The following is a 16,591-nucleotide window of genomic DNA, read 5'->3' on the forward strand; positions in this document are numbered from 1 at the left end:
TCCAACAGAAACAGAGAAAAAGAGATGGTTTACTTGCGTTAAGTATAAGGTAAATTAAATTAAATCAAATACAATTGAGAGACCTGAGTATGATGCTGTTCGTTGATATATTTTGCAGGATGATGGATTGCACAGGCGGAAAAATTGGGCTGATGCAATTGAAGAAGAAACCCAAACCTTAAGGAAGGATGTTGATAACCATTGGGAGAGATTGAAGGAATTTGAACCCCATCATACTAAGATCTATAATTTGCAGATGCAGCTTAAGGAGAAGAGTGACGAGATTGCCAAACTAAGGGAGGAGGTGGTGTTTCTTACCACTCGAGTCGATCTCCAGGATAGGTTGTGTTTCGATTGATATTATCTGAGTCGATCTCATTCTACGTTGGTTTAAAACTTGTTGAATCAGTTTCTGTTTCTTATCTTTTCCTTGAATTCTCTTGTTGAATCAGTTTCTTATCTTTCATGTGACTTCTCTTGTTGAATCATGATGTTCTATCTCTCTTTTATGTGACTTCTAGGATTATGCCTCCTTCTTGAATTGAATCATGTTCTATATTTTTCTTATATGAATTCTCTAGTTTTGTTTAGTTTTACGTAATTTTACCCAAAATACGAACGACAAATCCAAGAAAATAACGTAGTTTTACATAGTTTTACTAGTAATACCAGTACCAATCGCAAAACCAAGAAAATAACGAAGTTTTACATAGTTTTACTAGTACTACGATGACAAATCAAAGAAAATAACATAGTTTTACTACTTCTTAGACCTTTTTCTCTTCGTCCCTCTCCCTCCTTCTTGCGAAGTACTCGGTTGCTCATCATCTACAGGCGCCTGACATGAAACCAAATTTTGTTAACACCTTCTAGTATTACCAAGTATTACTATAGTATTACCAAGTATTACTATAGTATTACGAAGTATTACCTTTGATTTCTCTTGCTCTTTCACATATACTTCCAACGGTTCGATCTTTTTTTCAAGCCCATCAATCTTCGCCGAAATGTTATCGAACTGAGTTTTCATATCCTGCTTCATGGTCCTTAGAAGATCCACCAACTCAATAGTATCTTCTCTCGGTTGTTCATTGGCGTCTATTTCCTCATTCACATCGTTTTGTCTTGAACGAGTAGCCACATCGGCTGTGTACATCTCCTCCAAAAGTACAGATAGTCCTCTATGAAGGCGCCACATCCAACTGGCAACTACGACATCATGGGTATCGTCTTCCTCAGCTTCTTCCATGATTAAATCGAGAAGAGGAATTTCTTCATCAATATGTGGGATCACACTAGCAATTGCCTATGTTCTTGTTTTTGCGTCGGCTCAAGATCCTAACCGTCACCATTATCCCTTGGCGTTTGGTGTTCTTGATGGTGAAAATGATGCAAGTTGGAATTGGTTTTTGGAGATTTTGAAAACCGTTGTTGGGGATTCTTCTGAAATAGTATTTATGACTGACAGAAATACAAGTTTCATTACAACCATAGCTAATGTGTATCCTATGGCTCATCATGGTTTTTGTATATGGCATTTGTCCCAAAATGTGAAAGGTTATGCTCGTAACGTCAACAAAGACGTTGTTGCATGGAGATTCATGGAGTGTAGTAGGTTTTACACAGTGGCTGAGTTCAACATTGCTTACGCTTCTTTTACGACAATATATCCTTCTGCTGCCAAGTATCTTGAAGAATCTACCCAGAAAGAAAGATGGGCAAGATGTGTTTTTCCAGGAGATAGATACAACCGAGACACAAGCAATTGTGTTGAATCGTTGAACAACGTATTTAAAGATGCAAGGAGGTACTCCTTGATACCCATGCTTGATGCAATACTTCAAAAATTCTCTGAATGGTTTAATGAACATCGGAAAGATGCTTTGTCTGGATCAGTCGCAAATAAATTGGTGCCTTTAGTGGAGAACTACTTACATGATTTATGGGCAACTGCTGAGAAACTAAAGGTGATAGAGCTAAATGGTTTCGAACTTGAATACAATGTCATTGACAGTGACGGAAAGCCTTATTTGGTGAAGTTGCGATTAAGAAGTTGCAGTTGCAGGTTTTTTGATATACAAAAGTATTCTTGTGTGCATGCATTGGCGTCTTTCATTACATTCCAAAAGTATGGAGGTAAGGATATCGAGTTACATGAGTTGTGTTCTAAGTATTATTGGACGGAGCTGTGGGCAATTTCATATTGCAGGACAATTTATTTAGTACCTGATAAGTCTCGATGGGATGTCCCAGATGAAGTCCAAGATATGCAGATCATGCCTCCGAATCGGAAAATAAAAGGGGGAAGAAAGAAAACAAAAAGGTATGCATCTGCTAGGGAAAAACGACCAAAAATCGACCTAGGACGCAGAATAAAAGGCGCCGGAGACAAGGACTCCAATGGTTGTTATTTGGAGATAATGTTCATGTTTGATTCACCTCTTCATGTATCAATTGTGTTTGGTTTGAAACTTAATGTAAAAATTGGTTTGAAACTTAATTTGAAGTCTATTAATGTTTTCTTCTTTCAAAATGTGTATATAAGAGAGTAGAACTGGCACAACTAAGATAAAACTGGTAAAAATAATAAAATTGGTACTACCTAAAACCAATACATATTGTATAATACATGTGTATAAATGTTCTACATAGGTTTCTACTATAAATGAATAATTTTCGAAAATATACTAATTTTAATTTATTTATAAAAGAATCTCAACAAATGTTTCCTTACACTTTTAATGTCACTTTGTAAATAATTACCAAATAAGCATGAAAAAGTTATAGAATTATAAGTTTTAACTTATGAAGTTGCAAAAAGCTTACCCCTCACATCTTGAAGTGTAATCTTTTTTTTTTTCGTAAAAAATACTTCCTTCGAAACTCGATACCGCCGGCTTCCTTGTAATCAAGTGGATAGCACCGACAATCTAATCCAGACATCAACGCATGTTCTCTCAGACCATACCGGATTGGAACACCATTCACAACAAACCATGCTTCCTTCTTTTTTTCGATTTTAGCCGTTCGAAGTAAGAGCAACCACATTCCCATAAGCTTGTGGTTTGGTTCCCTTGGCATGTGGAAAATGTGCTTGAATTGTGGATGTTTCTCAAACCAATCCCTCTCAGAACTAGTCAGTGGATGCTCTAATTTATCCAGCGTTTCCACAGTTTCAAAAATATGACACCTTGTCGATAGCTTGATTTTCTTGTTGTACTGACTAGGCTCAAAGTGCATTCCTAAAGGTTGCATCGCTTCTGTTTCCTCCTCTGATTCCTGCAACAATATCAGTTTTACATGAGTTATACCAGTTATACAACAACTAGTTGTACCAGTTCTACTAGTTCTACACCACCTAGTTGTACCATTTCTACTAGTTCTACACCCATTAGTTGCACCAGTTCTACCAGTTCTATTAGATCGATTTCAAATTCCAATTCAATTCTGAAAGAATGACACAGACTTGTTGTACTTACACTTGCATCGTTGTGCTCCTCGTGCTCCCTCTCACTTTCGCTTGTACTCCTTCTCGAGTTACCTGTCGAGTTCGAACTTCCCTCCTTATCTTCTTCTTCTTCTTCTTCTCTTTCATCGTCTTTTTCTTTCGATTCTTCTCCTTCATCGTTTTCTTCTTCCCCTTCATCGTCTTTTTCTTCCCCATCTTCACCTTCTGCTCCTTCATAGTTTTCTTCTTCCACTTCATCGTTTTCTTCTTCCCCTTTATCGTTTCCTTCTTCTCCTTCATCGTCTTTTTCTTCCAATTCTTCTCCTTCATCGTTTTCTTCTTCCCCTTCATCGTCTTTTTCTTCCCCTTCTTCACCTTCTTTTCCTTCATCGTTTTCTTCTTCCACTTCATCGTTTTCTTCTTCCCCTTCATCGTTTCCTTCTTCCCTCCATCATTTCCTTCTTCTTCTCCATCGCTTGATTCCACAGAAGTAGATCTCTCGTTATCTCCTCCTTCTTCATCATCTTCTTCTCGATTACTTGATTCCGGAGTACCGGATTTTGCTTTCTCTCCTTCGTTCGCATTTTCTCTTCCGACCACCGGATTGGGTTCCTCCGAAACTCGACTTTCACTTTCTTCTGCCATCGTACTCAAAGCTCTCTCTCCTCCTACTGTCGCCGGACTCAAACCCGACACACCTACTTCCGGCGAATCAAATTTTGCTTTCGAACCACCATCTCCTTGTGAGATCTTCTTCTCTTTCAAACGCTCACTCCTCCTCACACGACCCCCCCCCTTGTTTTCACCATCTTCTTACTCGATTTTTGGTTGATTGAAAGAAAACGAGAAAACCCTTGTTCTACAGTTTCACCCAAATCGATTCGTGTTTCCTGAAGAAAGAGAAGAGTGACGAGAGAGAGCGGTTTTAATTTACAGTTTTTTTTAAAAAAAGAAAACCGATTCAGTTTTTTGGGTCTTAGATCCGATTTTGTTTGGTTGGGTGGATACTACCCATGTATTTTTTTTATAAATATCTTAGTTTTTTTTGGACAAGAATGTAAAACAACACATTCTCGATTTAAAAAAAATCAAAAAAAAAAACCAAAAAAGAAAGGAACTTTTGAGATTGTCAAAAATCTTTTAGTGGACTTCTGAGATGAAAACTCCTTACCTTTACTAATTACTCTTGTTGGGAGATGTGAGATGAAGATGTGGTAAAATAAATAGAAGAATGTTATCATGTTGTCTTATATAAATATATGAAGAAGAGTAAGGTTGGTTCATTGGTTGGGTGCCTTAAGCAGTAAAGTGTTTGGCGCGTCTGGGTTTACACCCGGTTTTCTAAACGAGAAATAAATAACCAACGATCTATTTATAACAACAACCCTTATAACACAAATTCGTTTTATCTATATGTCTCACTCACACCAATAAAAGAGGTAAGTGTTATTGGTTGGCAAAAGAAGTAGAAGTAATAAAAGTGTTGTTATTGTAATGTTGTCTCATTCTTCGTTTGATAATCCGAATCTTGAAACCTTAACCATTTTGAATATGCAAATGCAATGGTTCTATTACTCTATATACCATCATCAAAGGCACTTAGAAGATCTGTCTTACTTTCTCTGGATCTAAAACACGAATATCTCTTCTCTTCTGCCTCTTCTACTTTAACATGTTCATTTCTGCGCCCAAAGTATATATAACATTCAAAAAATCTGTTACTTGCGCACAAGACGCTCAGCGTCTCCAAGCTCAACTTCACCGTCTTTTCTTTCCAGCCCTCCCTGAGGCTGAAACATCAACTCTATCTGCTCCAGCGACTTCCCACTTGTCTCTGGGACTAGCACATACACGAAGATAACCGAGAGCGCAGACACAAGGGAGAAGACGAAGAAGGTTCCTCCGACAGTGATGGCACGTGAGACGGAGAGGAAGGACATAGCCACAAGACCGCTGCACACCCTGTTCCCAACCGCCCCAAGGGCAGAGGCCTGGGCTCTTAACCGTAATGGGAAGATCTCTGAAGTCAAGACCCAGCAAACAGGTCCCATCCCTATAGAGAAGAAGGCAACATTCCCACAAACAAACAGAAGCGCCAAGGTTATGCCAAGAGTTCCTTGGCCGAGGAATGTGAGCGTGAAGCTTAGGCAAAAGAGACACAGAGTCATTCCAATTGTGCTCACATAAAGCAGTGGTTTCCGGCCAACGCTATCGATCAGGAAGGTGGCAAATAGTATGAAGACTGTTTTTGTGACCCCAACAGCCACAGTTGCAGCGAGCAGTTTTGTCTCCCCTTGTATCCCTGCTTCTTTCAGGATCTCTGGGCTGTAGTAGACGGTGGCGTCGATACCTGTGATCTGCTGGAAACATTGGATCCCAAACCCAACGATCAGCATTTTCCTTACAACAGGAGATGGGCTTAGAAGCTCACGCCACACGGGTCTCTCCTCGTCGCTGCCTTGTGTATGTGCAGCCGCCAGTTGTATCTCTGCGAGACGCTCTTCCACCTCGTCATCTCGCTCGTTCGTTTTCATGAGCACCTCTCGTGCACTGTCCACTCGGCCTTTCATGACCAGCCACCTCGGCGACTCAGGGATCACGCACAGCGCAAATCCTATGAAAACGGAAGGAAGAATACCAACTGCAAGCATGATCCTCCAGCTGATGTGCACGGAAAGGCCCGAGAAGGCGTAGTTGGAGACATAGCCAAGCAAGATCCCTAAGTTTATGAAGATCTCAGGGAAGGACGTGAAAAAGCCTCTTGCTACAGTTGGGGATATCTCGGCGATGTAGACAGGCGCGATCATGACACCAAGCCCAATCCCAATGCCGGCAAAAGTTCTTCCGATCATCAAGACCTCGAAGGACGGAGCCACAGCCATAACCGCAGCACCGGTCTGGAAGACGAGAGCAGCCAAAGCCATGGTCCATTTCCTACCGATGGAGTCGGAGGTCCTACCACCGGCTAAGCTTCCGAAGAGAGAAATGATGCTGAGGCTGCCGATGAGTACTTCAGTCTGCACCTCCGTTATTTTAAGATCCTGCTGAATGAACAACACCGCACCGCTCATTACCCCAACATCTGACATATATTAAAAACAGAGGACACACCTTTTAACAAAAGTACAGAAGAAGAAGAAGAAGAATCTGATTTGAATTGGTTGTATATGTAAAAGTCTCACCGTAGCCGAGAAGAACATTGTTCAACGACGCAAAAAAAGCACAAGCCATAACGTATTTTCTGGTTCTGCGGTTTCTTGCCTCTGCTTCAAGATGAGTCTGCGATTCATCCGCGTCGGAGTCCATTCTCCGATACTTATTCATCTTACTTCCGACGGAGACCACCGGAAAACCCGAGCCACCGCCATTTGAAACCTCCGGCAGATGCATCCTCCCTCCGCCGAGGCTTCAGACAGCAGGCAGGTGGCGGCGGTTTCGGAAAGAGAATTCAATTCAGACAAGGACTTGAGAAGAAAGTGGTAGATCTCATCTAGCTCACGATGGGCTTTTAGATCTGAACCCCGAGAGAGACTTCACTTCATCATCGTCTTTTATTTTGACCAAATTTGTTGAATTTTCTAATGAGGTAGTACAACTTGACAACAACTTGACTCATTCCATGTTGTGTCCCCCACCTTTGTTTACATATTAAGTCATTAACACTTCGTTCTCACGAATTAGAGTAATTAATTACTTACTACTTTAAATAAATAAAATAAAAAACGTTGGAAAAATATTTATGAACCGATTAAATTTATAAGTTACAGATAACCGACAGCTCATCTTCTAGCTCTTCTTGAGCTTTTGAGAATTTTTTTTTTAGAGCTTTACAAACTTTTTAATATATATTTTTTTTTGAGTTTCTTTTCATTTTTGAAACTAACTAAATAAGTACTCATTTCATACTTCACTTTCAATAAGTACTTCAAACAATGAGTACTTATTTTTCATTTTTTTTTATTGAAAATGAGTACTTCAAACAAGTATGATATCCATAAAAACAATATTTGAAAAACTATAAATTAAATATAAATTCTTGATATCTCAAAACACAAGATTCTGATCAAGAACCTAAGCTAATCTTAAAAAAAAACATATGGAAGTGTTGGATATTATTACATATTTTATTTTTCTGTTGTTGCTCTCTCAAATGGATGTTTTGCTAAGCTTTGCTGAAAGAATTATTCTTGAACTTTTTGTTATCAATTAGTAAACTAGCAAATTCTACATACTAGTATTATTCATGGCTTCATAAAACAAAGAATGTTGTTGGATCAATCATATTAAAAAAAGAAGAAGTTGTAAAGCTGTAAAGCAAAATCTCAAAAGGCACTTATGAGTGAGAGACGGTCGCGTAAACACTTAATCGCACGATGTCAAGGAAACGAGAAGATGAACCACCGACAGTTTCTCTAGGCGACGAAGAAGTTTCTTCGTCGGAGGAAGAGAATGAAGTGCCTTTTAAAGAACCATCAGCCGTGATGAAGCCTGCTCTGGCTGCCGCAACGAAGGTTGTGACGAAGTGATTCCGAATCGGGATCGAATTCTGAAAGTGATTCCGAATCAATATCCGAGAAGGTTGTGACGAAGCCTTCTGTCGCCGCCACAAAGGAAAAGGACCAGAGGGTTGAGACGAAGCCTTCTGTCGCCGCCACAATGGAGAAGTATTCCGAATCTGAACCCGAGAAAGTTGTGACGAAGCCTGCTCTTGCCGCCACAACGGAGAAGGATTCCAAAAGTGATTCTGAATCTGAACACGAGAAGGTTGTGACGAAGCCTTGTCTCGCCGCCACAACAAAGAAGGATTTTGAAATTGATTCTGAATCTGAACCCGAGAAGGTTGTGACGAAGCCTTCTCTCGCCGCCACAACGGAGAAGGATTCCGAAAGTGATTCTGAATCTGAACTCGAGAAGTTTGTGACTCTCGCTGCCACAACGGAGAAGGATTCCGAATCTGGCTCTCAATATGGATCCAAAGAAGGTGCTTCCGAGTATGAATCCGTGGAGCTTGTGACAACCAAGCCCCCTTTAAACAAATCCTCTGTGAGAAAGCGCTCCCGCTCCCGTGAGTCAGACGAAGGAGGAGTGTCTGTGAAGAAGGTCAAGGTCTTGTAAGTGGAGAGGAAGCCATACTTCCAACGTCGATGGACTGAAGATGATGAGATGTTTGTTTTACAAGGTGATGATCCGACATTTGTCAAAGCTCGTGATCACAAGGCCTTTGACTTGTCTAAGCTTGTTTGGGAAGGTCCTGAATCAGCTATTAAGTCTAATGGGAAGAAGTCAAAGAATGGCAAGTCAAAGAATGTTGAGTCTTCTTCTCTTATTGGAACTTTAGTGGGTTTTGCCGTTTTGGTATGGATGAACTTGGTGCTGAAAAAGGTGTAAGTAGGCTTTCTTCAGAGGATAAGAAGATATTTGAGGAGCAGTTGAAAGCTTTGCAGTCTAAGGAATTAAACTTTCACTAGGATAAGGCCGGGTTTCTTCATCAACTCTTAAGAAAGATGGATGAAGCATCTCGTTAGATGCTTTTATTATGAGTTTAAGCTTTTATTGTTGCTCTCTGAAATAGATGTTTTTTTAAGCTTTGATAAAAGAATTATTCTTGAATTTTTAGTTATCAATTAGCAAACTAGCATATTCTACATACTAGTATTGTTCATGGCTTCATAAAGCAAAGAATGTCGTTAGGTCAACTGAATTAAAAAGAAGAAGTTGTAAAGCTATAAAGCAAAATCTCAAAAGGCACTTGTGAGTGAGAGAGAGTCGCGTAAACACTTAATCGCACGATGTCAAGGAAACGAGAAGATGAACCGCCAATGGTTTCAAGTAAGCGGCGAAGAAGTTTCTTCTTCGGAGGAAGAGAATGAAGTGTTTTCTAAAGAAAAATTAGCCGTGATGAAGCCTGCTCTGGCAGCCCCAACGAAGAAGCAACTTTCTGATTCCGAATCCGGATCGAATTCCGAAAGTGATTCCGAATCGGGATCGGATTCTGAAAGTGATTCCGAATCAATATCCGAGAAGGTTGTGACGAAGCCTTCTGTCGCCGCCACAAAGGAGAAGGACCAAAGGGTTGAGACGAAGCCTTCTGTCGCCGCCACAATGGAGAAGTATTCCGAATCTGAACCCGAGAAAGTTGTGACGGAGCCTGCTCTTGCCGCCACAACGGAGAAGGATTCCGAAAGTGATTCTGAATCTGAACCCGAGAAGGTTGTGATGAAGCCTTGTCTCGCCGCCACAACAAAGAAGGATTTCGAAATTGATTCTGAATCTGAACCCGAGAAGGTTGTGACGAAGCCTTCTCTCGCCGCCACAACGGAGAAGGATTCCGAAAGTGATTCTGAATCTGAACTCGAGAAGTTTGTGAATCTCGCTGCCACAACGGAGAAGGATTCCGAATCTGGCTCTCAATCTGGATCCAAAGAAGGTGCTTCCGAGTATGAATCCGTGGAGCTTGTGACAACCAAGCCCCCTTTAAACAAATCCTCTGTGAGAAAGCGCTCCCGCTCCCGTGAGTCAGACGAAGGAGGAGTGTCTGTGAAGAAGGTCAAGGTCTTGTAAGTGGAGAGGAAACCATACTTCCAACGTCGATGGACTGAAGATGATGAGATGTTTGTTTTACAAGGTGATGATCCGACATTTGTCAAAGCTCGTGATCACAAGGCCTTTGACTTGTCTAAGCTTGTTTGGGAAGGTCCTGAATCAGCTATTAAGTCTAATGGGAAGAAGTCAAAGAATGGCAAGTCAAAGAATGTTGAGTCTTCTTCTCTTATTGGAACTTTAGTGGGTTTTGCCGTTTTGGTATGGATGAACTTGGTGCTGAAAAAGGTGTAAGTAGGCTTTCTTCAGAGGATAAGAAGATATTTGAGGAGCAGTTGAAAGCTTTGCAGTCTAAGGAATTAAACTTTCACTAGGATAAGGCCGGGTTTCTTCATCAACTCTTAAGAAAGATGGATGAAGCATCTCGTTAGATGCTTTTATTATGAGTTTAAGCTTTTATTGTTGCTCTCTGAAATGGATGTTTTTTTAAGCTTTGATGAAAGAATTATTCTTGAATTTTTAGTTATCAATTAGTAAACTAGCATATTCTACATACTAGTATTGTTCATGGCCTCATAAAGCAAAGAATGTCGTTAGGTCAATTGAATTAAAAAGAAGAAGTTGTAAAGCCGTAAAGCAAAATCTCAAAAGGCACTTGTGAGTGAGAGAGAATCACGTAAACACTTAATCGCACGATGTCAAGGAAACGAGAAGATGAACCGCCAATGGTTTCAAGTAAGCGGCGAAGAAGTTTCTTCTTCGGAGGAAGAGAATGAAGCGTTTTCTAAAGAAAAATCAGCCATGATTAAGCCTGCTCTGGCCGCCGCAACGGAGAAGCAAGTTTCCAATTCCGAATCAGGATCGAATTCCGAAAGTGATCCCAAATAGGGATCAGATTCTGAAAGTGAGTCTGAATTGGGATCCGAGAAGGTTGTGACGAAGCCTTCTCTCGCCGCCACAAAGGAGAAGGACCAGAGGGTTGAGACGAAGCATTCTGTCGCCGCCACAATGGAGAAGTATTCCAAAAGTGATTCCAAATCTGAACCTGAGAAGGTTGTGACGAAGCCTGCTCTTGCCGCCACAACGGAGAAAGATTCCGAAAGTGATTCCAAATCTGAACACGAGAAGGTTGTGACAAAGCCTTGTCTTGCCGCCACAACAGAGAAGGATTTCGAAAGTGATTCTGAATTTGAACCCAAGAAGGTTGTGACAAAGCCTTCTCTTGCCGCCACAACGGAGAAGGATTCCGAAAGTGATTCCGAATTTGAACTCGAGAAGGTTGTGACTCTCGCTGCCACAACGGAGAAGGATTCCGAATCTGGCTCTCAATCTGGATCCGAAGTAGGTGCTTCCGAGTATGAATCTGTGGAGCTTGTGACCACCAAGCGCCCTGTAAACGAATCCTCAGTGAGAAAGCGCTCCCGCTCCCGTGAGTCAGATGAAGGAGGAGTGTCTGTGAAGAGGGTCAAGGTCGTGTAAGTGGAGAGGAAGCCATACTTCCAACGTCGATGGACTGAAGATATTTGAGGAGCAGTTGAAAGATTTGCATTCTAGGGAATTAAACTTTCACTTGGAGAAGGCCGAGTTTCTTCATCAACTCTTAAGAAAGATGGATGAAACATCATGTTAGATGCTTTTATTATGAGTTTAAGCTTTTATTGTCGCTCTCTGAAATGGATGTTTTGTTAAGCTTTGCTGAAAGAATTATTCTTGAACTTTTTGTTATCAATTAGCAAACTAGCAAATTCTACATACTAGTATTGTTCATGGCTTCATAAAGCAAAGATTGTTGTTAGGTCAATTGTATTAAAAAAAAAGAAGTTGTAAAGCTGTATAGCAAAATCTCAAAAGGCACTTGTGAGTTAGAGAGAGTCGCGTAAACACTTAATCGCACGATGTCAAGGAAACGAGAAGATGAACCACCGACGGTTTCTGTAAGCGGCGAAGTAGTTTCTACGTCGGAGGAAGAGAATGAAGTGTCTTCTAAATGAACCATCAGTCGTGATGAAGCTTGCTCTGGCCGCCGCAATGGAGAAGCAAATTTCATATTCCGAATCAGGATCGAATTCCGAAAGTGATTGTGAATCGAGATCGGATTCTAAAAGTGATTTCGAATCGGGATCCGAGAGGGTTGTGACGAAGCCTTTTGTCGTCGCCACAACGAAGAAGGATTAAGAAAGTGATTCCAAATCTGAACCCAAGAAAGTTGTGAAGAAGCCTGCTCTTGCCGCTGCAATGGAGAAGGATTCCGAAAGTGATTCCGAATCTGAACCCGAGAAGGTTGTGATGAAGCCTTCTCTCACCGCGACAACAAAGAAGGATTCCGAAAGTGATTCCGAATCTGAACCTGAGAAAGTTATGACGAAGCCTTCTATCGCTGCCACAACGGAGAAGGATTCCGAAAGTGATTCTGAATCTGAACCCGAGAAGGTTGTGACTCGCGCTGCCACAACAGAGAAGGATTCTAAATCTAGCTCTCAATCTGGATTCAAAGAAGGTACTTCCGAGTATGAATATGTGGAGCTTGTGACAACCAAGCGCCCTATAAAACGAATCGTCTGTGAGAAAGCGCTCCCACTCCCGTGAGTTAGACGAAGGAGGAGTGTCTGTGAAGAGGGTCAAGGTCTTGTCAGTGGAGAGGAAACCATACTTCCAACGTGTATGGGTTGAAGATTATGAGATGCATGTTTTACAAGGTGATGATCCGGCATTTGTCAAAGCTCGTGATCACAAGACCTTTGACTTGTGTAAGCTTGTTTGGGGAGCTCCTGAATCAGCTGTTATTTCTAATGGGAAGAAGTCAAAGAGTGGCAAGTCAAAGAATGTTGAGTCTTCTTCTCTTGTTGGAGATTTATTGGGTTTTGATATGGATGAACTTGGTGCTGAAAAAGGTGTAAGTAGGCTTTCTTCAGAGGATAAGAAGATATTTGAGGAGCAGTTGAAAGCTTTGAAGTCTAGCGAATTAAACTTTCACTTGGAGAAGGCCGGGTTTCTTCATCAACTCTTAAGAAAGGTGGATGAAACATCTCGTTAGATGCTTTTATTATGAGTTTAAGCTTTTATTATTGCTCTTTCAAATGGATTTTTTGTTAAGCTTTGCAGAAAGAATTATTCTTGAACTTTTTGTTATCAATTAGCAAACTAGCATATTCTACATATTAGTAATATTCATGGCTTCGTCAAGGAAAGAACGTCGTTAGGTCAATTGAATTAAAAAAGAAGAAGTTGTAAAGCCGTAAAGCAAAATCTCAAAAGGCACTTGTGAGTGAGAGAGAGTCGCGTAAACACTTAATCGCACGATGTCAAGGAAACGAGAAGATGAACAGCTGACGGTTTCTGTAAGCGGCGAAGAATTTTCTTCGTCGGAGGAAGAGAATGAAGTGTTTTCTGAAGAACCATCAGCAGTGATGAAGCCTGCTCTGGCCACCGCAATAGAGAAGCAAGTTTCTGATTCTTAATCGGGATCACGATTCCAAAAGTGATTCCAAATCGGGATCCGAGAAGGTTGTGACAAAGCCTTCTATCACTGCCACGAAGAAGAAGGACGAGAGGGTTGTGACAAAGCCTTCTGTCGTTGCCGCAATGGAGAAGGATTCGAAAAGTGATTCCGAATCTGAACCGAGAAGGTTAAGACGAAGCCTGCTCTTGCCGCAGCAACGGAGAAGGATTCCGAAAGTGAGTCGGAATCTGAACTTGACAAGGTTGTGACGAAGCCATCTCTCGACGCCACAACAGAGAAGGATTCCGAAAGTGATTCTGAAACTGAACCCGAGAAGGTTGTGATGAAGCCTTCTCTCACTGCCACAAAGGAGAAGGACGAGAGGGTTGTGACGTAGCCTTCTGTCGCTGCCACAATTGAGAAGGATGCCAAAAGTGATTCTGAATCTGAACCTGAGAAGGTGGTGACGAAGCCTCCTCTTGCCGCCGCAGCGGAGAAGGATTTCAAAAGTGATTCCGAATCTAAACCCGAGAAGGTTGTGACGAAGCCTTCTCTCGCCGCCACAACTGAAAAGGATTCCAAAAGTGATTCTAAATCCAAATCAGAGAAGGTTGTGACAAAGCCTTCTCTCGCCACCCCAAGAGAGAAGGATCCCAAAAGTTATTCCGAATATGAACCCGAGAAGGTTGTGACTCTTGCTGCCACAACGAAAAAGGATCCCGAATCTGGCTCTTAATCTGGATCCGAAGAAGGTGCTTCCGAGTATGAATTTGTGGAGTTTGTGACAACCAAGCGCCCTGTAAACGAATCCTCAGTGAGAAAGCGCTCCCGCTCCTATGAGTCAGACGAAGGAGGAGTGTCAGTGAAGAGTGTCAAGGTCGTGTTAGTGGAGAGGAAACCATACTTCCAACGTCTATGGACTGAAGATGATGAGATGCTTGTCTTACAAGGTGATGATCCAACATTTGTCAACGCTCGTGATCACAAGGCCTTTGACTTGTCTAAGCTTGATTGGTTAGCTCGTAAATAAGCTGTTAAGTCTAATGGGAAGAAGTCAAAGAATGGCAAGTCAAAGAGTGTTGAGTCTTCTTTTCTTGTTGGAGCTTTATTGGGTTTTGGTATGGATGAACTTGGTGCTGAAAAAGGTGTAAGTGGGCTTTCTTCAGAGGATGAGAATATATTTGAGGAGCAGTTGAAAGCTTTGCAGTCTAGGGAATTAAACTTTCACTTGGGGAAGACCGGGTTTCTTCATCAACTCTTAAGAAATATGGATGAAGCATCTAGTTAGATGCTTTTATTATGAGGTTAAGCTTTTATTGTTGCTCTCTGAAATGAATGTTTTGTTAAGCTTTGTTGAAAGAATTATTCTTGAACTTTTTGTTATCAATTAGCAAAATAGCATATTCTACATACTAGTATTGTTCATGGCTTCATAAAGCAAATAATGTCGTTAGGTCAGTTGAATTAAAAAAGAAGAAGTTGTAAAGTCGTAAAGCAAAATCTCAAAAAGCAAAGAAGTTTCTTCGTCGGAGGAAGAGAATGAAGTGTCTTCTAAAGAACCATCAGCCGTGATGAAGCCTGGCCACCGCAACGGAGAAGCAAATTTCCGATTCTGAATCGGGATCGGATTTCGAAACTGATTCTGAATCGGGATCCGAGATGGTTGTGACGAAGCCTTCTATCACCGCCAGAAAGGAGAAGGACTAGAGGGTTGTGACGAAGTCTTCTGTCATCACAATAACGGAGAATGATTCCGAAAGTGATTCTGAATCTGAACCCGAGAAGGTTGTAAGAAAGTTTTCTCTTGCCGCTGCAATGGAGAAGGATTCCGAAAATGATTCTGAATCTGAACCCGAAAAGGTTGTGACGAAGTCTTCTCTCGCCGCCACAACAAAGAAGGATTCTGAAAGTGATTCTGAATCTAAACCCGAGAAGGTTGTGACGAAGCCTTCTGTCACCGCAACAAAGGAGAAGGAGAGAGGGTTGTGATGTAGCCTTCTATCACCGCCACAACGGAGAAGGATTCGGAAAGTGATTCTGAATCTGAACACAAGAAGGTTGTGACAAAGCCTGCTGTTGCCACCGCAACGGAGAAGAATTTAAAAAGTGATTCCAAATCTGACCCCAAGAAGGTTGTGGCGTAGCCCTCTCTCACCGCCACAACTGAGAAGGATTCTGAAAGTGATTCCAAATCTGAACCCGAGAAGATTGTGACGAAGCCTTCTGTCGCTGCCACAACAGTGTAGGATTCCGAAAGTGATTTTGAATATGAACCCGAGAAGGTTGTGACTCTCACTAATGCAACGGAGAAGGATTCTGAATCTGGCTCTTAATCTGGATCCGAAGAAGGTGCTTCGAAGTCTGAATCCGTGGAGCTTGTGACAATCAAACGCCCTGTAAACGGATCCTCTGTCAGAAAGCGCTCCCGCTCCAAAGATTTAGACAAAGGAGGAGTGTCTATGAAGAGGGTCAAGGTCGTGTCAGTGGAGAGGAAACCATACTTCCAACGTCTATGGAGTGAAGATGATGAGATGCTTGTTTTACAAGGTGATGATCCGACATATGTCAAAGCTCGTGATCACAAGGCCTTTGACTTGTCTAAGCTTGTTTAAGGAGCTCCTGAATCAGCTGTTAAGTCCAACGGGAAGAAATCCAAGAATGGCAAGTCAACGGATGTTGAGTCTTCTTCTCTTGTTGAAGCTTTAATGGGTTTTGGTATGGATGAACTTGGTGCTGAAAAAGGTGTAAGTAGGCTTTCTTCAAGGGATAAGAATATATTTGAGGAGCAGTTGAAAGCTTTGCAGTCTAGGGAATTAAACTTTCAATTGACGAAGACCAGGTTTCGTCATCAAATCTTAAGACAGATGGATGAAGCATCTCATTAGATGCTTTTATTATGAGGTTAAGCTTTTATTGTTGCTCTCTGAAATGGATGTTTCGTTAAGCTTTGCTGAAAGAATTATTCTTGAACTTTTTGTTATCAATTAGCAAACTAGCATATTCTACATACTAGTATTGTTCGTGGCTTCATAAAGCAAAGAATGTTGTTAGGTCAATTGAATTAAAAAAGAAGAAGTTGTAAAGCCGTAAAGCAAAATCTCAAAAGGCACTTGTGAGTGAGAGAAAACTAAGTAAACAATTAATCGCACGATGTCAAGGAAATG

At 41.3% G+C, this 16,591-nt stretch overlaps 2 protein-coding genes across 3 annotated transcripts; one reads left to right on the forward strand and one right to left on the reverse strand.

The window, feature by feature from the left end:
- Window positions 1-1,457: 1,457 nt before the first annotated feature.
- Window positions 1,458-2,552, forward strand: LOC147921106 (uncharacterized). Its single transcript, XM_087501365.1, has one exon. The coding sequence runs from the start codon at window positions 1,458-1,460 to the stop codon at window positions 2,550-2,552; it is 1,095 nt and encodes a 364-aa protein (XP_087357491.1).
- Window positions 2,553-4,801: 2,249 nt separating this feature from the next.
- LOC104766746 (putative polyol transporter 4) lies at window positions 4,802-7,127 on the reverse strand. Of its 2 annotated transcripts, none has more exons than XM_010490690.2 (2): window positions 6,631-7,127; window positions 4,802-6,530 (listed from the first exon to the last, which is right to left on the reverse strand). In XM_010490690.2, the coding sequence occupies exons 1-2, from the start codon at window positions 6,836-6,838 to the stop codon at window positions 5,167-5,169; spliced, it is 1,572 nt and encodes a 523-aa protein (XP_010488992.2). In that variant the 5' UTR covers window positions 6,839-7,127; the 3' UTR covers window positions 4,802-5,166. The 2 variants fall into 2 exon arrangements, with proteins under 2 accessions (XP_010488992.2, XP_087357760.1); XM_087501634.1 differs by having other exon boundaries at window positions 4,802-6,489; window positions 6,631-7,106.
- Between the last annotated feature and the right edge of the window lie 9,464 nt (window positions 7,128-16,591).

The sequence above is a fragment of the Camelina sativa genome, chromosome 19 (assembly GCF_030686135.1).
Source record: "Camelina sativa cultivar CO46 ecotype springtype chromosome 19, ASM3068613v1".
In the NCBI taxonomy this organism is placed as follows: Eukaryota; Viridiplantae; Streptophyta; class Magnoliopsida; order Brassicales; family Brassicaceae; genus Camelina; species Camelina sativa.